The 22,782-nt window shown below is 50.0% G+C and overlaps 2 protein-coding genes across 15 annotated transcripts in view; one reads left to right on the plus strand and one right to left on the minus strand.

Moving 5' to 3' along the window:
* Nucleotides 1-5,518, plus strand: part of NUMB (NUMB endocytic adaptor protein) — a 161,991-nt gene extending 156,473 nt beyond the window's left edge. For 5 of the 7 annotated variants that reach the window (XM_041758459.1, XM_041758461.1, XM_041758457.1 and 2 more), the window contains 3 exons: nt 34-183; nt 2,357-2,503; nt 3,430-5,518. In XM_041758459.1, the coding sequence (XP_041614393.1) occupies nt 34-183; nt 2,357-2,503; nt 3,430-4,160 (1,028 nt within the window). In that variant the 3' untranslated portion in view covers nt 4,161-5,518. The remainder of the gene's footprint in view (nt 1-33; nt 184-2,356; nt 2,504-3,429) is intronic. The other 2 variants (XM_041758463.1, XM_041758464.1) reach the window with 1 other exon arrangement.
* A 97-nt stretch (nt 5,519-5,615) lies between these two features.
* PAPLN (papilin, proteoglycan like sulfated glycoprotein) overlaps nt 5,616-22,782 on the minus strand; it is a 34,398-nt gene continuing 17,231 nt past the window's right edge. For 2 of the 8 annotated variants that reach the window (XM_041758449.1, XM_041758450.1), the window contains 13 exons: nt 21,006-21,173; nt 20,597-20,846; nt 19,425-19,545; nt 18,970-19,108; nt 17,440-17,920; nt 16,542-16,679; nt 16,254-16,378; nt 15,870-16,092; nt 15,206-15,343; nt 14,376-14,503; nt 14,153-14,261; nt 11,681-11,847; nt 5,616-7,749 (listed from right to left, as the gene is read on the minus strand). In XM_041758449.1, coding sequence (XP_041614383.1) covers nt 7,574-7,749; nt 11,681-11,847; nt 14,153-14,261; nt 14,376-14,503; nt 15,206-15,343; nt 15,870-16,092; nt 16,254-16,378; nt 16,542-16,679; nt 17,440-17,920; nt 18,970-19,108; nt 19,425-19,545; nt 20,597-20,846; nt 21,006-21,173 — 2,363 coding nt within the window. In that variant the 3' untranslated portion in view covers nt 5,616-7,573. Of the gene's footprint in view, nt 7,750-11,680; nt 11,848-14,152; nt 14,262-14,375; nt 14,504-14,621; nt 14,687-15,205; nt 15,344-15,869; nt 16,093-16,253; nt 16,379-16,541; nt 16,680-17,439; nt 17,921-18,969; nt 19,109-19,424; nt 19,546-20,596; nt 20,847-21,005; nt 21,174-22,782 lie in introns of those variants that run through there. The other 6 variants (XM_041758452.1, XM_041758453.1, XM_041758451.1 and 3 more) reach the window with 5 other exon arrangements.

Raw genomic sequence — 22,782 nt, forward strand, 5'->3', positions numbered from 1 at the left:
CAGGATTACTCAGTTTTTCTGTTTGCTTTGCAGTGCCAGAAGTAGAAGGAGAGGCAGAAAGTATCAGCTCCCTGTGCTCACAGATCACCAATGCCTTCAGCACACCCTCCGAAGATCCCTTCTCATCTGCCCCAATGACCAAACCAGTGACCGTGATAGCACCGCAGTCTCCTGCCTTTCAAGGTTGTTGCCCTCTTAGCCTGCTCACTTGTTCTCTTTGAAGCTTGTACTTTTATGGCACAGCTCTCTGACTCTAGGTTGGCATCCTGAGCTTCCCAGGAGCTGGTCAGACCCATTAATTTCCCTGTCTGATAATGTCTCAGATTCATTAATTCCCGTTCCACAATGTTGTTGTGCTTTGTTCCCACTCCTGTTCCCTAGAATGTCTGCATTCATCATTTTGCATGTACCTGTTGTCTTTGATCCCATTCTCCTAGGACCTTTTGTAGTCCCAACCTACTGCTTTATTTGCCACTTAAGTGTTAAGAATCAGAGTATCCAACTAGTTCTCTAGAAGCAGTAGTCATCAGACTTGGGTCCAGTGTATGCTTTCTTTAGCAGAGTGGTTCTCAACCTGGGACAATTTTGCCTCCCTCAGGGAAAATTTGGCATTCATTGGTGACATATTTTTGGTGTTAGAGCCTAGGGGTGGTTGCTACTGTCATCTGCATAGAGGCTAGGGATGCTACTAAACATCCTTCAGTACGTACAATAGCTGCCCTCAACAAAGAATTATCTGGCCCAAGTTAGCAATAGCCCTGGACTCCCCTTGTCTCCATCCTAACACAAGAAGCCCATAAAGAAAAAAGGCACTTCTTTTTGGCTCTTTAGTTCATTTCATCTTCTATAACAAGTGTCCTAAAATTTGCCTTTGTAAAGGCATTGAGTTACTAAAAGTTGTTTTCGTAGATGCCAAGTTCTAGTAGTTGGTATTGACTCTGGAGTCCACAGTCTATATATAAATTACAGTCTATAATTAAATTACAGACGTTTAGAATTTGAACTCTTATAATCACCATTTTTTCAGTTCTTCTGAGAAAGAGCTCAGAAGTTTTGCTGTGGAGACAGTACCCTCTTTCTATCAGAGGAGGCTACTACATGGTTTTCCTTCAGAGAGTCTCTTTTTAGAAACAAAAACCATTCATTATTTATTGAGCACTTATTAGCACAGTGCCTGCCACATCGTAGTAAGGACTCGTGCATTTTCTCATCTCATTTAATCCCCACAACAACCCTGTGGGTAAGCATCACAGATAAGGAAAATGAGACTCCGAGAGATTGAATAGATTGCCCATATTGCACAGCCAGGATTTAAACCCGTCTTCCCTGAATATCGTACCTGTTACTTTCTGCTGCCTCGATGCCAATTTACAATGGGATGTACAAAACTGAATAGAACATAGTCTTTTGCCTGCCTTTAAGGGGCTCCCAGTCTGTGGGACTGGCTCCTAGTCTTTTAGACAAGGCCTGGAGTAAATAGTACCAGTGCTGTAAGCATGATTGTCCAGTCTAAGAGGGAGTGATTAAAGCATAGGGCAGCAGACAGTGCCTGCTTATCTGCTCCATACTAAATATGATAGAGAGCTGGGCTAAGGAGTAGAAACTGATGGAATAGATGTCTGGAGTAAAGGAACAAGGGTTAAGAGATTTTAATAAAGAGAGGTAGGTAAGAATAGTAGTACTTTGAGATATTATGAACATTACTAAGGAGAATGAATCTTCAAAAAAGATAAAGTTCTGTAGTGACTTACAAATTTATTAAGCAAATGAAAACATATCAAGTTTGATTTCTCATTTGTAGTATGAGGATGCCAGCCTTATGGGGTTTTTGAGAGAATTAAATAGGATGATGCACACTAAAGTACTGTTAATGTAGTGCCTGGCACATCATAGGGGATTATTATATTTAATCCATTGTTACTACTTTTCACATAATTTGATCTTTTGGAAAAGTGGTAAGAGAAGGAAATGTTTTATATACATCATTATGCCAAAGCTAAACTATATCTAGAATAGATTTTTGCTGCTTGTAAGACAAAACAGCTCTGTTCAACTTAATTGGAAATTGTTTTTCTAGGTTTCATTCCCTCTCTTACTGTACACATACTTTCCTACACCAGTCATTTGACTTTTTTTTTTTTAATCAGTATAGCTGTTTTAATCACAAACTCTAATTCCCTCTTTGCCAAAAGGTTTGTGTATCCGTTTGCAAGATGGCATGGTTATCCCAACACCAACTTTTCTGTCTTATCTGTTCCACCAGTATCACACATTGGCCTGACTGACCCAGCTCCAGGGGGTCACCTGTCCACCCTGCATGAATTAACTCCATCGATGTTGTCTGCTCCCATTGTAGCTAATGGCACTGACTCAGCCTTCCATGTGCTTGCTGCTAAGCCAGCCCATACTGCTCTAGCACCCGTAGCAATGCCTGTGCGTGAAACCAACCCTTGGGCCCATGCCCCTGATGCTGTTAACAAGGGAATTGCAGCCACACATTCGGGTAAGGTGGCCATGGATGGTGGTGAGGATTCTGGGATCAGATGAGTGACGCCGATTCAGAAATCAGCCATTTACTGAGTGGGAACCTGGCAGGAATCCTTTCAGGAACAGTATGTTCCCTCCTGGAAATATACCACTATTAGGAAAGGATGGCAAAGGAGAGGAACTTGAAAGATTAGATTGATAGTTCTTAGGACTATGGAACAGAGACACCCCTGGAACAGTCATAAAATACAGATTCCTGGGCCCTGCCCTAGGTCAACCACTGAATTTGGAGATCTGTGGACATGCTCATAGCAAAGGTGGGGGCGGGGGGAATCTTCCTCCTTACTCTGGCAGGCCTACAGAAAGGGCTGCCAAAAACACTTCATTTTTGCTTTTCTGTACTTTCTGGTTTTTCTATAGTGAACATTTGTTAACTATAAAATCAAAACAAATTTTAAATAGTAAGGGAGGCAGTTCACCTGAAAGATAACATGTGTCTTGAAGTGAGACAGGGCCATGAGGTACAGCACCAAGTCACTGGTTATTTTTGTATTCTGTTAGAGCAGAAGATGAATCACCTTGGGCCCTTTATTAGAGCATGTGCAAGCTGGCTTCTATATCATGGAGGAGCCACAACAGTAGGAAAGGGTTTCTGATGCCAGCCAGCTGCCTTCATTCCATGGAGTCTATCTAGATAGCTTCCTAGCATGACTGAGACAGCACCATGATCTTACAGGTTCCCTTTGTCCTAAAACAAAACCTCCTCAATTGGTAATAGAGACTTTTCTCCCACCTGCCAGAACCACAGAGTATCCCATTAGGGGAACTTGTTCCACATATTAGGATCATTCAAGTTACATAACCTGTAACAAGGTTATCAGGTAAGGAAAGAAGCCCCTAAAGACTGATTCTTTTGTGTCTCTCCATCTTTTTCGTTCCCAGGGACTGAGTGGGGTCAATCTTCTGGTGCTGCATCTCCAGGTCTCTTCCAGGCTGGTCACAGACGCACTCCCTCTGAGGCTGACCGCTGGTTAGAAGAGGTGTCCAAGAGTGTCCGGGCCCAGCAGCCCCAGGCCTCAGCTGTTCCTCTGCAGCCAGTTCTCCAGCCTCCTCCACCCACTGCCATTACCCAACCAGCGCCGCCTTTCCAAGGGAATGCATTCCTTACCTCTCAGCCTGTGCCAGTGGGTGTGGTCCCACCTCTGCAGCCAGCCTTTGTCCCTACCCAGTCCTATCCTGTGGCCAATGGGCTGCCCTATCCAGCCCCTAATGTGCCTGTAGTGGGCATCACTCCCTCCCAGATGGTAGCCAATGTGTTTGGCACTGCAGGCCACCCTCAGGCCAGCCAGCCCCAGGCCGCCCACCCCCATCAGTCTCCCAGCCTGGTCAAGCAGCAGACATTCCCTCAGTATGAGACAGGCAGTGCTACTGCCAGTCCCTTCTTTAAGCCGCCTGCTCAGCACCTCAACGGTTCTGCAGCTTTCAATGGTGTAGACGATGGCAGGTTGGCCTCAGGAGATAAGCACACAGAGGTTCCTGCAGGCACCTTCCCAGTGGATCCTTTTGAAGCCCAGTGGGCTGCATTAGAAAGCAAGTCCAAGCAGCGTACTAATCCCTCTCCCACCAACCCTTTCTCCAGTGACTTACAGAAGACATTTGAAATTGAACTTTAGGCAGTCTCTATGGCTTATGTATTTTGTCTGTACTTAGGCAAGGGCAAGGGCAGAGGTCAAAGGAGCAAGGGAACTTTGTGTTCCCAATCAGTATACTTTTCACTAATCTCAAAGGTCCCAAGGAGCGTGTCCAGGCACAGAGTGCTATGAGAGGTGATTTTTTTAAAAATCGGAAAAAACATTCCTAGAGAAGAGTTGTCTTTGCAGTTAGGCTAAAGAAGTCAGAGAAATGTTGCCCTCTGCCCCCTTCCTCCCTCGGCCTCTTACAAATCTCTGGCAACAGAGAGGCAGAAGTATCTGAACAGGAATCTGTATTCAAAGCACATTTACTGGAATATAAAACACAACGGGAAGCAAAACAATCTCCCTTTGTTTTACAGGCCATTCACCTGGCGCCTCTCAATACTGGCCTGTCTTAGAGATCAAGAACATGGTGGCCTGTGCTTGGGCTGGGGACAAGAGGCAGGCTATGCTGCCAGAATTCCCAGGAGGGCACATCAGCAGCCCAACAGAGCTATATTTTAGGGGTAAAGTTGAGCTTCCACTTTGAGTAAGAATAAATATTATAAATATATATCAAAAAAAGCCAAAATCTTTATTTTTATGCATTTAGAATATTTTAAATAGTTCTCAATATTAAAAACTTGTATGAGTTGTAAGTAATCTTGCCAAAGGTAAAAGGGTTAGCTGTAAGAAATTGTACATAAGATTGATTTATCAGTGATGCCTATTGAGTTGGAGAGAAGAAAGGTTGGGAGTTGTAGATGGGATCCCTAGCTTATTTGGTATCATTCATTGTAAGTAGCACATTGCAGCAACAATCATGCATATGACCAATACAGTCACTAGGTTGTAGTTTTAAAGAAAATGAAAGAGCAGTATTGTCCTGGTTTTAAACCTGTGATGAAATTCTAATGTCTTTATTTTAATAGAATCCATCTAAATACACTCTATAGAGAATATGAATTTTCATATACTGCTGCAGTTTATGTTAATCCTCTGTTTTAACACTAAGGTGACAATGACACAATCATATCCATCGACGGGAGCGCAGGTTACTGTGTTGGTTTGTCGTGTGGGTCTTGGTGGGTTTTATTTTGTCCTTTAGGTTTTGTTCCCACAAGTTTTGTGGGGATGGAGACTCTAGTTTTATTAGCTGTGTGTCCATCTGTCCCCCCACGTGTGGTGAGCAGAACATCCTGTTGCCAGTTGCAGCCACTTGACCTCTGGCAACAACGGGAGATCCCATCTCATTTTTACTTTTGAACGTTGGCCTTACAATCAAATGTAAGTTATATATATTTGTACTGATGAGAATTTATAATCTGCTTTAACAAAAATAAATGTTCGTGGTAGAAGCTTTTGCCCTTGGAGGGCTGGTCTTTCCCCTTTATTAGCAAATGTGTCTTCGTTCTTTTTAGTCTGCTCCATTCTGCTGCTACTACCGAACTCTGGTTTGGTGGCTAGAAAGTCTTTTATTGGGACTAATATATTCTTTTTTTTATTGAAGTAGAATTGGCATACAGTGTATAGTTTCAGGTATACAATATATTGATCAAGCAGTTCTATACATTACACAGTGCTCACCACTGTGTGGTCACCATTTGTCACCATACATGTTGTTACAGTATTATTGACTATATTCCCTATGTTACACTTTTCATCTCCGTGACTTATAACTGGGAGATTGTACCACTGGATTAATCCCCTTCATTTATTTTGCCCATTGGGACTGGTATATTCTTAAAATTCACATTTGTATTTATACTTTAGGCTTTGGTTGAACCTAAGTATATCTCTGATGTCAGTTTCTGGTTGCTCAAAGTGTGGTCTGGAACAAGAGCATGGACTGCACCTAGGAGCAGAGTAGAGGTACAGAATCTCAGTCCTATCCCTCTGCACCCCCAGCCTCATAATCAGAAAACACCCTGGAACAAGCTTCACCTTCTGAAAGGCCCTGCTGGAGCAGTGAGTCTCAGCCTTGGATACATACTAGAATCACCTGGGGAGCTTTCAAAATTCTCCTGCCGGTCCATAAACCAGACTGATTAAATCAAAGGGGTGGGGGTGCTTGTTGTTTTTTCTTAAAAAAACTTCCAGTATGGGAGAGGGTTGAGAACCACTGGTCTAGCTTAAGTGTTCCTTTTCCCTCTATTCTCTGACTAGTTCTGAGAAGAGCTAGCTAACCTCAAACTTACCTCATGAATGATGTTGCCAATTGGGGAGAACTGGGGAGTCCAAGAAAGTAGCCCTTAGTTTGCTGGTATAGCAAAACCAGCCATGGTAAATGAAAGGGGATCCTCCTCTGTCATTTTTTTAAACAGAAAGAAAAAAATACCTCTGCTGCTAACCCAGGTTTCCTGTGTTGAATAAGAGGTAGACCAAGAAGTATCACTCAACCATGATGCAGTGTGTCTCTTTTCCAGCCAGTGTGCTAGTAATGAAAGTCAGCTTTCCCTGTAGTGCCTGTCTCCTATGCCCCAAATTGATCTGTCACAGGCCCAGTCAGTCCTCTAGATGCAGAAGGTTAAAGGGGAAAGGGACCTGGAAGCTCATTGAATCCATATCTCTTGTTTAGAAGCAAGGATCTGGAGGTTCTGAGAGATGGAGGAGGACTTCTTCCAACTCAAACCACTACTGAAACCATTGCTCCCCTACCCTGCTGATGCCTGTTTTTAATTGTCTGGTTTTTATCTGGCAGCAAATGTTTTGCCTCACAGGTTCCTGCTTGGGGAGGAGAGGCCCCCAGCTGATCAGTGTACATAGCAGGTGTGTCAGCTTATCAGGTGATCCTCGCAAGCAGGCTCTGCATGGTGGCCTCAGGATGAGGGATTCAGGCACCAGCCACCTGATGAAAGTAAGGAGCTCTCTTAGTTCTGTCATGCTCATGTGACCCATCTGCTGCTTCTTCATCCCACATCCTGTACTGGGCCTTATGTATCCTATTCCACTTTAGCAAGAGCTCTGTACATACATATGAGAGTTGAAACTGACTGCTATACTACCTGGAAGGGTGAGGTTGACTAGAGCTATGGACCATTGTTTGACCCTGGATGAGACGGGAGTTCTAGCAAAGACAAATTGCCTGACACGGCAGGAATTAGTGTGTCCCATGTGAGATACATGTTAATTTTAAAACCATTACACAGCTCCCGACCCAGTTTAAATGAAGTGAGAACCCTAGTAGCTTGTTTTAGAACACAGTGAACTGATCCTGTATAACAGATTATAGAGGGAAGCTATAAAGGGTGTCCTTATTCAAGCAGATTCATCTTGACAGCTGCCTAAAATGTTAGGGGGAGAGGTGGTGAGGTGCAGTGGGCTCAAAGGGTCCATTCTCCAGATGATAGATCCTTTGCCAGCCAGAGACCATAGACGGAGAGTTGTTTCAGGACCAGGGCTGGAGCTAGCCTTCATCCCTGCTGCCAGATGGGCTGAACGTGAGGCTGGAAGTGAGAGCAGCTTGCACAGCAGAAGCTAGAGTAATACTCATTGCCACAGAGCTGGGCTTGCAGGATCAAATCACAGTTGGCCAGCTCAGGCTGATCCACACACTCCCTTCTGAGGTCCCTGGGTTGGGCCTGCAGTGCTGCAGAAACAACAGGGAGACACAAAGGGTAAGGAAGCTCTGTGCACTGAAAAGTCCCACCTACCCTTTCTCTGCCTTAAGAGGAAAACAACACTAGAAGTGCCAGATTCCCCAAAAGTACAGTTACTCTATACCCTTCTTTTAACCCCTGTGTGTATACCCCACCCCCACCGTGGGCCTCATCTGGGCATGCAGTGGGCCTCAGCCCAGACTCAAGGAGTGGCTGACGGCATGATTCCACAGCTCTTGAAGCTGACTCCCAACCCTTGCTATTGTGACCTGAAGAGGTGGCAATTGCCTTAGCCCCTCGATGGAGAAGGGAGGGTGTGGGATCAGCCCTAAGTAAAATATTGAGTTGGCTAGAGCTGTCCTGGTTCTCTCTCACTGCCGATTTCCTCCAATCTCAAAAATTTTGTGCTAGGGTACCTGGTGGTTAAGCATCTGCCTTTTTGGCTCAGGGCGTGATCCAGCAGTCCCAGGATCAAGTCCCACGTCAGGCTCCCTGCAGGGATCCTGCTTCTCCCTCTCCCTATGTCTCTGCTCCTTGCTCTCTGTGCCTCTCATGAATGAATAAATAAAAATCTTTAATTAAAAAGGAAAAAAGTTTTGTGCCTTCAATGACTGCAGTTTATCTCAGTCACTTAGTTCCCATCTTCCCAATTTTCCCAGTTCCCCCAGAGCAAGCAAGCATTAGTCAAGGTGATTAGGAAGTTATGTGTATTAGGAGGGGATTAGTGTTATGAGCTATGGCTCTAACACTGCAATAAGCACAAAATGCTGGCTGCTGCCCCCTCTGTGCTGGGAGCTTCGGTAACTTCGCCTGTGAGAGGGGCGCCTGGCTGGCTCGCTTGGTAGAGCAAGTGACTCTCAAACTGAGGTTTGGCAGTTCGAGTCCCACAGTGGGTGTAGAGATTTAAAAAAAAAAATTCCTGTGAGTGTTTCATGCTACTGCCTCATCTTAGGAGTGCAAGTGGTATCATCTAGTTAACTTTCCTTTTCTTTCTGGAAGGGGCTTTTCTGGCTTACCTTGGCTTAGGCCTGAATAACACCTTCCCTAAAGTCAGACCTCATGGGGCTTGTCTTCCTCTCCTTTCCCCCTGCTTCCTCCCAAAATAACAACTAAAAGACGATACCTGAGTAGGGAATGACTCTATATATGGGCTTGGGAGATCAGGATAACTGCAGCTTACCCTTGAACAATAGGGGTTTGAATTGCAAGAGTCCATGTGATTTTTTTCACTAAATACCGTACTATAAATGTATTTTCCTTATGATTTTTTTTTAAATCTTAAATTCCTTATGATTTTTTAAAAGAGATTTTATTCATTTATTCATGAGAGAGAGGCAGAGACATAGGCAGAGGGAGAAGCAGGCTCCCCACAAGGAGCCCAATGTGGGACTCGATCCTGGGACTCCAGGGTCACGCCCTGAGCCAAAGGCTGACACTCAACCACTGAGCCACCCAGGCGTCCCCTCTTTATGACTTAACATTTTGTCTAGCTTACTTTGCCGTAAGAATACAGTATATAATACATAAACAATATATGCTAACTATGTTATCAGTAGGGCTTTAATCAACAGGCTATTCCCAAAGGTTTTGGGGAGTCAGTTACATTTGGGTCTTTGCACAGAGGGTTGGCACCACTAATCCCTGCATTGCTCAAGAGTTAGTTGTACCTACATTTTCATAAATAGCAAGCCAATTATACATAATTGTTTTTTTAAAAAAATCAAGGTGTCATAGGGCTGAGCATGGTGGTTAAGTTGTACACCAGCTCTGGAGCCAGACTGCCTGGGCTCAGTCTTGGCTCTCTTACTTCCCAGCTGGGTGACTGGGCATGTTATTTAAGCTCTGTGCCTGTGTTTCCTCACCTGAAATGGAGATGGGAGCAGCATGTTGGGCACACATTGACCGTGGCTAAACTGTGTTTTGCTCCGTAGCCTCATTCCCTCTCATTCAAAAAAGCGAGCCCCTGTGTTTTATCCCTGCAGTATTTTCTGTTTCTCACCCCAGTCTTTTAGGCAAGAAGGTTGGGAAGTCCTCAACAGAAGTATGTCCCTTACACCAGAGCACGACTAACTCAAGGCCCCCTTACCCTGACGCTAACACTAATGCCAGTATGCCACCAGACCACCAGCAGGGCAAAGTGAGGCAGCCTCAAGCACTGAAACCCTACAAAAAGCATAATTGGTGAGAGCAGAAGTCTGCAGCCTAATCAATAAAATGAATACAAAGAGGAGAGAGACTGCTCTAGTCAAGAGAGGTGCGCACAAAATATCTAAGATTAACAGTATTCATCCAGCAGAGGGCAGGATGAATGACTTCCACCATATGTGTCCTGTTCAGGAGGCAGGTCATGTCAAACCATTTCAGCTTGAGACCACACATCAGTAGGAGCCCCACACACTTTGCCATCAAACAAGTTTCTGATTATAATTTGGCTTCCCATGTAGACATGTCTGCAACTAGTCACAAACAACACCTGGGTCCTCTGACAGCTCACACTCTTTCTCACATAAATCCACATTCTGGTTTGTCTCAAGTCTTAAGCTTGGTTGGTACATAGACAAAAGATCCATTTGCTGGCCATGATGGAGGCAAAAAATGGCCCCTGCAATATAGAGCTTTTGCGAAGGTAATGTCTTCATGCACACAATGCACTCAAGTCACCAAGCCTGAGCACCTCATGATTCAAACACTGAGGTGGGCCCTGGGGACTCGAGTCCCAGTGGCTGTCCTAAGGAGCTCAGAAACTGGAAGCCTCCATGTCAGTCGGTTTCACTAAGCAACATTTCCACCCCGGAGCATCAGCCTCTAGCGCTGGCTGGCAAGTTCCCATCTTAAGCATAGTAGGCAGGAGGCAGCCAGGCCCAATACCCTTTGTTATAACAGCGCTCCTGGTGTGGTGCTGCAGCCCTGACTGTTGTGAACAGCCCAGGAAGGGTCCTGGTGCCCTCCCCCATAAGTCTGTTTCAGGCCTCATGAGAATCGGCTGCTCAGCCCAGATCAAGGACACATGGAAGGGCAGGCTGGGCATAGGGCAGGGCAGGTCTTCCTCTCCCCCTTGCCCTCTGGCTGATGTGAATACAGAGCTCTTGTGGAATCCAACGTTAAACCACAGTCTGTCTTACTGATTCTGAGATAATGCTGATTTTCACACTTTAAGATGGTGTTATTGAACAGATAGAGCAGCATATTTCTCTTAGTGGTATGAAACTATTTTACAATATGGTATTTAGGTTCACTGAAATATAACTCAGAGCAAGAGCTGGAAAACATAAAGCTAAATTATCAAACTACTGACTAATGCAGGTAAAATTCTGTCCAGTTATAGGTATAATCATTTAAGGAAAAGAATATTAAATATGAGGAGTAGGGTCTAGACCCAGCTTAGCACCTAATTTGCTGTGACTTGTGGAAACATCACGGAAGGTTTCTGGATTCTGTCCCATTTGTAAGCTGGTAATACTAATCCCTACTCTTTCCTTTCTGGGTTTATATGGTCAAAGGGGCCATAAAGACACTTTTCAATCATAGGACCATATTTTGCCACCCTGGTTAGAATGGACAAATTTAATGGTCCTGCCTTAAGTATTATACTGAAATTCCAGTCCATCCTATTTCTCAAAATCAGTAAGCCTAAATGGAATTTGACATCACCTATCAAGCTGTTACCAGATGCCCATCGGCACTATCTCCTTCACCCTCACCACAGCCCTCTAAGGTGGTGGAGTAGCCAGCTGCACGTGCAAGCAGAGAGAGGCTCAGGAAGGTTGAGCCCCTTGCCACAGGTGACACTACCAGGAATAGGCAGAGTGATTCAGGACTCAGACTGGAGTCCCTTGAACCACAGACCCTGCGCTCCCCTGTCCAGCGCAGCAAAAACCCAGCTCTGAGAAACAAGCCAAGTCCCTGGAGTGGGCCTCTTACCCGGCGGGACCACCTTCACCTCAGTGCTGCGGCTGACAGCCTGGCTTCCACGGTAGGCACTACATGTGTAGGAACCCTCGTCTCCGGCCCGCAGGTTATGGATCAGCAGTGTGCCATCTGGGGACTGGTGAACACGATGCCCATCAGCCCTCACTGGCAGCCCGTTCCTGGAGGGGAGAGGATGCTGGAAGAACCATCCAAGGCCTCTGATCTTCAGAGGCCCAGGAGACCAAAGGAGGAGGTCACCACTGTGGGCAAACAGATGACCCTCACCTCAAAGATATGGGTCAGGATGCCAAAAAAAAAAAAAACATTATCAGAGCAAAATAACTCAGAAGTAAGTAATAACTCACCCCAACTAAGCACACTGACCTAAGTTATTGTGAATTTGCCTCTTATCCACAAAGGAACCCTGCTCTTGCCTTCCATCAACAAAGATCTTTTAAGCAACCACGAGAAGCCAGGCTCTCTGCTTAGGTGAAGGACATAAGGGCTCCCTGCCTTGAGGGCACTGGGGTGGGGTATGGTATTGAGGGTATTGAGGATGTTGATGAGCGCTTTCCCTGAGGAAGACCTAGCTGACACCTGACTTGAGGACAAGGAGGAGCGGTTCGCTGGTGAAAGGGAGAACAAAGGGACTTGCGAGCTCAACAGTAGGCCATGGTGAGAGCAGGGAGGGAAGTGGACACAGCCTAGACAGGAGTTCGGCCTGGACCCTGGAGTGAACAGAGGGGTGTGAGCTAAGCAGGACAAAGAATGTGCCCTTGGAAAGGTTCACTGATGGGCGAGGACAGCCTGAAAGCAGAAGGCAGGAGAGCGACTCCCGCAGAAGGGCACACATGGATGAGGGTCAGGTGTGCAAGGCGGGAGGAGAAGAAATAAAGGACGACAGAGGTTCCTCACTTGGGTTACTGGGTAATAGTGGTGCCCCTCCACCATGCAGAAATCCAGAACAGGAAGATGGCCAAATGGTGAATGTTCTTTTAACACCATTTTGCGTCTTGGGTGCCCATGAGATACCAGGAGGCGTTGGATTTGAGGTCTAGACCCAGATAATGTAGCAGCACTGGATGGTTCTGGAAATCGCATGCCAACGAGGTTACCCAAGGCGAAGTTAGACTAGCCAAGGACCAAAGACAGACTCTGAGGTGCACCAGCCTCTGAGGGTTTGGTGTGAGATGATGAGCCAGCCAGGAAAACAGAAGCAGACAGAGAAAGAGGAAGAACATCAAAGGCCATAGTTTCCTGGAGCTGAGGGAGCATGTCAGGAGATGCAAGTGGTCAGCGGAAGAACACTGCAGTTTGTATGGGGACTGAGATAGGTCCAGAGGATTTAGGAGCCAGGCAGTATCCCAGGAGTGGGGTGGATGTGCACCCCTGTGCTAGGGCTGAGCTGTGAGTAGGGAGGTGGACAGGTGGAGACAACCACTATGAACAGCCGTGAGGGGGAGATGCCATGTGAGGCCAGAGTTTGCAGGGCCATGCAGGGTCAGAGGAGGGTGTCTTCTATGTTTTGCTTTGACAAGGGGAGTTCTGGGCACATCTGCCACTGGGAAGATCAAGGAGAGGCAAAGTTAAAGATACAGGCCTGCTAGAATCATCAGAAGTCAGACCTGATCAGGGATGCATGGAGCGCAGCTGCTGAGAAGCCTACAGAGACTTCTGGCTGCCCTCCCCTGGTGTCACAGCCCCACCACCTCCCTCCTGTGAGCACAGGCCCTTTCCCTAACATCTCCAATACTCACCTTTGAGACTTGGTCAAGAACATCCTTCCCCTCCTCTGCCTTCATATATGGCCACCCCTTCCTTGATTGTCCCAGATAGGAGGCAGCCTCAGTTTTTGCACAGATAGCACTGAACGCAGGGGACACTGGGCTATCTCCTGCCTGGGAGTATCTGGGCGGCTCAGATCACACCAAGATCCCCAGAGCCTAGGCTATTCCTGACACATGGCAAGGAGGAAGGAGGCAAAAAAAATGCTGAAAGAATGAATTAATAAAAGAGCAACTGATCTGGGATAAAAGACCACTGAAGTCCCCAAAGCTGAGTATAGCCCAGTAGTTCTCAACCCCAGGAGGAGATTGTACCACCCAGGGCACATTAAAAAGCGTCTCAATATATTGTCAATTGTCATGACTTGGGAGGGAGTCCTACTGGCATCTAGTGTGTAGATGATCTGGATGCCGCTAAACATCCTATAACACACAGGACAGCCCCAACAACCAAAATTATCCAGTCTGAAATGTCAATAGTGCTGTTGAGAAACTGGCGTAGCCCAACCAACAGAGAGCAGTCCTATGGGGCCTCGTGGTATAGGGAAGGGGGTGCTGGAGCCTCTTCCCCTGGAGGCAGGGGCTGAAGAGTGAAGGATGGGAGCTGCAATATCCCTGCAGAAAGGCGGGCCACCTCTCTGGCCTGTACAGCCTCAGGTGGAAGGGTCTGAAGGCCAGACCTGTGTGGAGAGCACCTTACCTGGACCATCTGATGTTTACACTTTCTCCTGTCACCACACACAGCAGCCTGGCCGTGTCACCCTCTGGCACCATCATAGTAGAAGGCAGCTCTGTGATGGTCAGCTCCCCTAGGCCCAAGGAGGAAGCACCATCAGCCACTCGCCAACCCTGCCCTGCCTGGGCCATCTGACCTCCGAGGCCATGAGCCCCACTAAGCCTTCTGCTCAAGGCTGCCACCTTACCCAGAACTCTGAGCTGGACCCATCTCTGGGCTCGGTTCTGCCCACTGAAAGCAACACAGGCATAGAAGCCAGCATCCTCCGCAGCCACGTGGCTGATGACCAAAGAGCCATCAGGCTGTAGCTCATGTCTAGGAACAAAGGACAGTCAGGTGGCTCCATCCCAAGGCGGGGGGGGGGGGCTGGCAGGGTCTTCCTTTCCTTGGGGAGACCCCTGTTCAATGGGGTCTGAGCAAAGGGCCGTCTAACCTTAGGCCCTGAGGTCTTCCAGCTGCCAACACTCTCGTTTACTTGGAGATGCCTGACTTTTAAGCCTGGCAATAAAAAAAAATCATTTCAAGTTTCCAGATACAAAATAATTCTGGTCTGGGTTTCTAGTTCTTGCTACACTCATTCAGGAGGTTCAAATCATGGTTCTGCCACTTAGGTGCTGTGTGGTGTTAAGCTCCTGTGTGTAAAATGGGGATAAAAAAGCATCTACCTCAACATGGCTCTTCTGCAGATGGAGAACAAGCCTCATATTCATAACAGGTACAATAAATGTTGTTATGATTACAGCCAGAAATGGATCTGCCTCCCTTTCATCCCTCAGCCATCACCTATTCCTAGCTGGCCCATTACTTCTGTCCCCACTAACCACTCTGGAAAGACTCAGAGACCCAAACACTGGTCGCCCAAGGAGCACTATGCCCAGCAGAAGCATCTCAAGAGCCACTGGAATCCTGCTCAGGACTGACCAGAGGTGGTGCCTGGCAGCTCCTCCCCCCAAGGCCTGCACAGGGTGAGGGGCTGGAGGTGGGACAGGAGGGGTAAGAGATGAGCTGCACACAAACCTGGGGGAAGAGAGGGGCTGCCCATCTCGCTGCCACTCAATGGCTGGGGGTGGGAAGCCCTCAGCACGGCAGGTCAACTGGATCCGCTGGCCTGGTTGGGCGTCCACCACCCCAGGTTGGTTCTTGTCCAGAAGCAGCCTGCAGGACAAGCACCCCACAGCCATGAGGGGGGCCCTCTGCCCAAGCCCATGGCTCCCTTCTCTCCTGCAGCCAGATTCAGCTTCCTGGAAGAGCTGCTTTGTTCTGGTCAGGACCACCAATAACTAAAAGCCAATCTAAAAGCCACCTCCCGCTTTCTCACCTTCCTCACCGCCTGCCTCCATGGCCCCAGAATCTTGACTGTCACCTCCCTGCCCCGTACATCTGCTCCTAGGTCCTTGACTTGGGCCCTGCAGCCCTCTGCAGCCCCTCTATGAATCGTTTAAGGCCACCTCAGGCCCTCTGGCTCCTGTGTGCTTCCTTCCCCTCAGCTCCTGACCATCCTCAACTATTTGGGGAGGGGAAGAAGTTTCCCCTTCCTCCTAAGAGGCCACGCTCAGGGAGCCATGTTTCTCTTGTCCTCGCTGGGCAGAACCCTGTGACCCACCCACCCTCCCTCCCTCCCTTTCACCACCGAGACCCCCTCCAGATAGGGTAGGCTGAGAACAAGCAGTCATGCTGTTACCTGGTCATGGGCCGAGGCTGCAAGGAAGAGATGGCCCCTAGGCCCCCCATGTCCCCCACAAGGCTGGGGTCCCGAGGACTGTGGCCCTGGACTGGGTCCCTGGTCTGAGGGAAGTGCCTTGGCTCAGCCTCAGACAACACGGCCACATCACCCCCTGTCGTGAGGCCAGGAGAAGGGGTGAGCTGTGGGGACAATGGGGTGGAAGGAAGGGTGGGCCATGAGGCTGGCCAGGGGTGGGTAGAAAAAATGAGTGCCACAAGGGGCAAGACCTCCACCTCAGCCCAACTGGAGCACACAGTGCCTGCCACCAGGAAGGGCCCCTCCAGTGTGGGAGCACCCTGCTCAGGCCCTCCCAGCCACTGGGGGCGGGGTGGGGGCAGAGACCTGTGACACGAAGCTGGATCTTCTGAGAGACACGGTCTGGCCTGCTGCTGCCACAGCTATAGGTGCCAGCGTCCTCTGCCCACAGGGGACTGATGATCAGGGAGCCATCAGGCTGCAGCTTGTGCCTGAGTGAGGAGGTGACAGGCCTGAGCTCTGGGCTCCTGAGGACAGTAAGCCCAGCCCGCCTCAGGCCCCAGGGCTCCCACCAGAGGGGACTGTAGCCCTGCCCTCTTGTCCCAGCGGAGACCCCCGGGGCTGCCACTGGAGGGTAGGCTGCCACACACATACCTGTCAGAGGAGATGGGCTGCCCGTCTTTCTGCCACCTGGCATGGGGATCCAGGGAGGTGCCACCTTGGCAGAAGAGCTGCACCAACTGCCCCAGGGCTGCCTGCACCAGCAACGGCTCCAGACCTGCCAAGCTGATCCTGGGAAGTGGGGGGGGTGAGGATGTGCACTATTGGGACGCCAGCCAGGACAAGGGACTACCCCTTTATCAGTGCCAGCCACAGACGGCTTGGTGCCCATCCTGTCTCAGGTACTTTCAGGGTCAGAGGGTCCCCTGGGAGGCCACGCTCCAGAAGCCCACGGCCTCAGGAATCCACCCTCTCCATCCTCCCCACCATGCCCTCGGACGTCGCTACCTCAACCTGGTCCTGCGACAGCAGCAGGATAGACGCAAAGCCCAGGGCACAGAGAGGCTGGGAGTGATGGCTCACACCGTGCTCACTTGGGGAGCTAGACCATGTGCTTGACCCCTTTGGAATTTGAAGTTTTATTTATTTTGTTTTTACCCTCCCTGAAGTTCTCATTAATATGACACAGTCCCAAGACTGTGGACCCCACAGTAAATCTAAGAATATCACCATTTCACAGGCCAAGAAACAGGCTTGACAAAGTCGGAGGACTTGACACCTGCAAGCTTTTCCAAGCAGACAGGCCCTCGGGGGGACCTGGCAAGGTCTGACCCAGATGGCACCACCATCTACTGACAAGTCTCCCATCGCCAAAGCCAACTTCCCCACGTGTGCAAGGACAGAAATGAGGCCCTCCGGGCAGGACCAGCTGAGGACCTGAGGTTGGGGATGGAGAGGGAGGGCCTGCGTGGTGGGGGGGGGGGGGGTGCTCCAACAGGCCCAGCGGCTGGCCTGAGGTCCCCACCCCAGACGCGGGGAAGGTAGGCCTCACCTGTAGGAAGAGCTGTGGGAGGGCGGGGCTGGTCGCCCGGCATCTCCGCCCAGTCCAGGGGCGCTGGGCCCAAGCTCCCCGCCCCAGGGCCGTTCTCCGAAGGCCTGGCTGTGGGACTCCTCCCTTGGCCCAGGCTCTTGGTTGCGCCACCAGAGGCCACCAGAAGGCGGCAAGGGCTTCGTCTGGACCGCGGCCCCTGTCCTGTGCCAGCTGCCCTCTTGCCGGCCTCCAGGCCCACTGCCGCCACCGGCTCCGTGGGTGCTCTGGCCAGAGGCCCCGGGCTCCGGTCTGCGGGGCCCACGCGGAGGCCCCCGGCAGCTGCTCACGCACTCCTCCTCAGAGGCAAAGTTATTGCCGTTGCCGTGGCACCCGCCGTACCAGAAGCGGTTACACTGGCCCACAGAGGGGACGAAGTACCAGCGGGCAGCCCAGTCCGAGCAGGAGCCGTGGGCGCTGGGCAGCAGGCACCGCACAGGGTAGGCTGAGGGGACAGGGAGGGTGCACATCAACAAGCTGTGGACGTGGCCCGGCAGAGCCATGCCAGCAAGGGCCCGCCAGCCCCTCAGCCTGGGACTTAGAAGCCAGACCCTTCCCAGTTCGCAGAGCACATCGACTTCCCTGCCCAGGCTCCTGACCTGGCCCTGGGGGCAGAGTCTGCTCACTGCCCAGACCTGGCCTGGGACCATAGCAGCCTCCGAATCAGCCCATCCACCTCCACCCACAGAACTAGAGCCCCCCAGAAGATCAGGGCCATGAGCAACCAGACTGGCCCCCTTATACCCCTCCCATGCCTGACCCAGGTCCCTAGAGAGCACTCATGAAGCAGCCCAAGGGCTTGGCCTTGATATGCTTAGCTCATGATAAGAACCCAGCCCTGAGCTCCCAGGGACACCTGTGAAGATGCCCAGTGGCCCTTCGCCAGCCTCAAACCACCTCCAGCCGCCCCCAGCCTGCCTGTTCCAACAGTCCTCCTCCCAGCACAGCCTGCTCTATCTCTCTGTGTTCAGATGTGATGGCAGCTGGCCCCTGCTTAAAGCCCGTCCAGGGACCCAGCCTCCTGCAGACCCTGACCACCAGCCCCTCTGCCTTTTCAGTCCCCGACAGTGCCACCCATGCAGTCCATGCTCCAGCCTCAATGACCTCCCTCCAGGACTCATCCCAGGCATGGTACGGACACCCCTGTCCATCCTTGCACAGACCACCCTTCCATCTCTGCCTCTGAAAGGGGCTGACAACCCCCCTGTGGGGGGAGGCAGGACAATGTGCCTTCCTTCTCTGGGGAGGCCCTGCCTACAATTCTCCCCAAGTCCCACAAGCAGTCAGGCAGTCTCAAGTACAGACTCTTGGAAACAAGAACAACATGGTGCTGTTCTCTGACCTAGCGCCTAGTAAGTGATCAGTAAGTATTTGTTGAAGAAATGGATGAAACACTGAGCTAGTAGGAAGCTCCAGGTGGGGCTCTGTGGGGGTATGGGGACAAAGTGGGACCACAGCCTCCTCACCAGGAAGGATGTAGGGGTACCTACTCACCATAGTTGGGCTGGCCCACACAGCCTTCCCCAAGAGGGCCAGCAGCAGAGGCCACATTATCATAGCAACAGCCAAACTGGGAGCCCCGACACTCACTGGGCTCATTCTGCTGAGCCTGGGCCTGGTGGGCCTTGGGGGCCTGGGGAGGAAGCCCAGAGTTGGGAAGTTGGCTCTTGGCAGGGACTCTAGGTGGCTTGGGGGAGGAGGACAGGAAGAGGGAGGAACTGAACTAGGAGCCCATGATACAGAACCCCCGCCCCAGGGAAAGGTCAGATGAAGCCCCTGCACACATACACCCCCACACACCAGCCCAGGCCCATCTCAGAAGCCCTGTGGGCCTGTAGGCTTCAGGGACTTCCTTTCTCCAAGGCCAACTTGCAGAGAGCCTGGGTCACAGTGGCATTGAGCAGGCTCGGGGGCTGGATTTCTGTCCCTCATGTGAACCAGACACTTACTGTGGAAGCCACTGCTCTTGACCCCGGCCTTCTCCTGGTGTTGTCACTGCTGTAAGACCCTGCACAGCCAGCTTGATGGGGCCCCTCAGCCGCAGACACCCCATCAGGGCAGCACCCGTACCTAGACAGGCATCACATAGCTGTCTCCTCACCACCCAGCCCTGATCCCCACCTTTCCAGGGCCCCTGAGCTTCCAGCATCCCAGGACCTGGGCTCTGAGGTTCCCTGTGCTGGGGGGCTGAGCAACTGAGGATCCAAGCGGGAGACAGCGTGTCCCTGCACACGGGGCATACTATTTTGCACACCGAGTCTCTGCCGCACCCACCAACCACCCGATGGCTGCCAGAGAAACAGCAGTAACACAGTAAGCAGAGCCATACCCCCATATGAGGTCCTCAACTCACCCCTTCCACCATAAGCCCCAGGAGGAAGTTCACTGAGCCTGCCCAAACACCAAGTCCCCAGGAAGGTTTTGCAAAATCACAGGAGACGGGAGATGGGACAGAAGAGGTGTCAATGGAACCCACTGCGTGCTTCAACTCCATCAACCAGGAGATGGGAAGGAAGGTGAAGGAGGAACATATCGGAACACCTTCCCTGTGCCAGGCACCATGGGACTGCTCCATCCTCACAGCAACCACAGCCAGGGGCTGTCATGGTTCCCAAATCTCAGCAGAAAAAGCCAAGATCAGAGAAGTAACTTGCCCTGATCCCCCAGCACACAGCTGGTAAGTGGCTGAGCTGGGAATCACCCCCTGGCTGCTGGCTCCAAAGTCTGGGCTCTCAGCACCCCAGCCCCAGAGAGACTGACAGATTGGTTTGGATCTAAAAGCTAGAATTACATCCCACGTGCCTTCCCAGAGCCTCAGACTACACCTCAACAGGCTAACTTCTACAGTGAGAGCCCAGATTTTTACCCCCACTCTGTGCATTAGGAAGATGAGCAACAGGAAGCCAAGTCCCCAAGACTGCAGAAGGAGGGCAGCTGGGAGACACCTCCAGAGTCCCATTCCTGAGCACTGCAAACCCCAGCCCCACCCCCCTCTGCAGTCGCTGCCCTGCCCATCGGATACCACCTCCCCCCCCCCCCCCCCCTCCCCCCCCCCCCCCCCCCCCCCCCCCCCCCCGGCCACGTTTCCTCTTTGACCTGGTAAAGAGGAAGAGGCCCATACCTGCTCTGCTGACATGAGTCTCCAGGGCAGCCCTGCCACTGCGGCCCAAGAGATGCGGTGTGGCCATCAGGACAGCACCCATAGGCGCTGTGTCTGCAGTCTTGGGGTGCCAAGCCAGACTGCAGGGGCTTCTGGTGTGGGGACTGCGGCAGAGCAGGAGCTGGGCCTGCCAGGTAGAGGCCCTGGGCTCCTCTGGGGTTCCCCTGGACCGAGGGCTGCTCCTGGGGGAGCCACCACTGGTTTCTAGAATCTAGAAAGAAGACGAAGCAAAAGACACATGAGCCATCCACTCGGCTGCTTGCCTCTGTGTCCACCAGACCTGCCTTCTTCATCCCCCCTAAACCACTTGCCCCACCTTGAACCTCCATCTCCTGGGCTCTGGGTTGGGGGCTTCCATTGAGCTTCTTACCTGAGGCGGGGGCCCCCTGAGGGCCCAAAGACATCCAGGGATCCCTGGGGCTGGTGTGCACGTCCTGCATGCTGGGGACTTCTGCAGGGAGCAGGCAGTCAGGCCTGAGCAGTGGCCACCCTAACCACCATGTGCTCCCGTCCCGTTGCTCAGGCAGTGCCTGAGCCACTGAGGACAGCAGAAGTGAAAATGAGCAGACCTGTGATTTCATAAAACACCCTTCTCGTGTTTTAAGAGTCTTTAGTCACTTAGAAAAAGCTAATGTTGGGACACCTGGGTGGCTCAGTGGTTGACATCTGCCTTTGGCTCAGGGTCTGATCCCAGGATCCAGGATCGAGTCCCACATCGGGCTCCCTGCATGGAGCCTGCTTCTGCCTCTCTCTCTGTGTCTCTGTCTCTCATGAATAAATAAAATCTTTAAAAGGGAAAAAAAAAAAAAAGAAAAAAAGAAAAAGAAAAAGAAAAGAAAAGAAAAGAAAAAAAGAAAAAAGAAAAAGCTAATGTTATGTGTTCAGCAAAAAGAAAAGCCAGATATAAAATTAGTATCTATGTTTGATCCCAACTATATAAAACAAAACAAAAAAAATGCTACTTTTAGATTGAATTGATGAAAAGACAAACAATCCAACTTAAAAATGAGCCAAGTGGGGCACCTGACTGGCTCAGTCCGTGGAGCATGTGACTCTTGGTCTTGGGGTCATGAGTTCCAGCCCCATGTTGGGTATAGATATCACTTAAAAATCTTAAATAAAAATAAAAATTTTTAAATGGGCAAAGAACATGTACAGACATTTCTCCGAAGAAAATATACAAATAGCCAATAAGCACATGAAAGGATGCTAAGCATCATCGATCATTAGCGAAACACAAATCAAAGCCACAGTGAGAGATACTCCTTCATACCCACGAGGAGGACTCTAATCAAAAAGCCTGAAATAATAAGTGTTGGTGAACAGGAACCCTCATGCCTTGCAGATGGAAATGCAAATTGGCATAGCCACTGTGGAAACAGTTTAGCAATTCCTCCAAAAGTTAAACATAGAACCATCAGAGAGCCCAGCAATTCCACTTCCAGGTATTCGTGCAAGAGAAATGAAAACGGAGGTCCACACAGAAACCTGTACGTGGGTGTTTCTAGCAGGCGTATTCATTATAGCCAGAAGCCGGAAACAACCCAAACACGTATCCACTGATGAATGAATAAGCAGATTGTGGTATAACCTGTATAATTACTAACAGCCATAAAAAGGACAAAGTGCACCAGCCTGGATAAACCTCAGAAACACTCTGCTGGGTGAAAGAAGGCAGGCACAAACCTGTACTATTGCTTTCACACGATATATCCAGAACATGCAAATCCAAAGAGAGAGAAAGCACATCAGGCTACCAGGGAAAGAGGGTAGGGTTAATGGGGAGTAATCAGTTAATGGGTACAGGGTGCTTTTATGGGTGATGAAATGTGGTGTTTGTACAACATTGTGAGTACACAATGCCAAAGTGCATGCTTTACCATGGTTAACTGTATGTAATATGAGCTGCACCTCAATAAAAAAAATTTCATATTAAAAACAACGGAATTGTTTAAAACATACACGCACAATTTGAATGATAGATGAAGGGATAGAAGAAGATCATGGAAAAGGCACATATAACAAAATAGTAACTCTAGAGTTTAGGTGTGGATATACAGCTGCTCACCATGCAGTTCTTCAACTATTCTGTATGTTTAAAATTGTTCACCATCCTTTCTCAAAAAATTAAAAAGGAATCCCGCCTC

The sequence above is a fragment of the Vulpes lagopus genome, chromosome 6 (genome assembly GCF_018345385.1).
Source record: "Vulpes lagopus strain Blue_001 chromosome 6, ASM1834538v1, whole genome shotgun sequence".
Lineage (NCBI taxonomy): Eukaryota > Metazoa > Chordata > Mammalia > Carnivora > Canidae > Vulpes > Vulpes lagopus.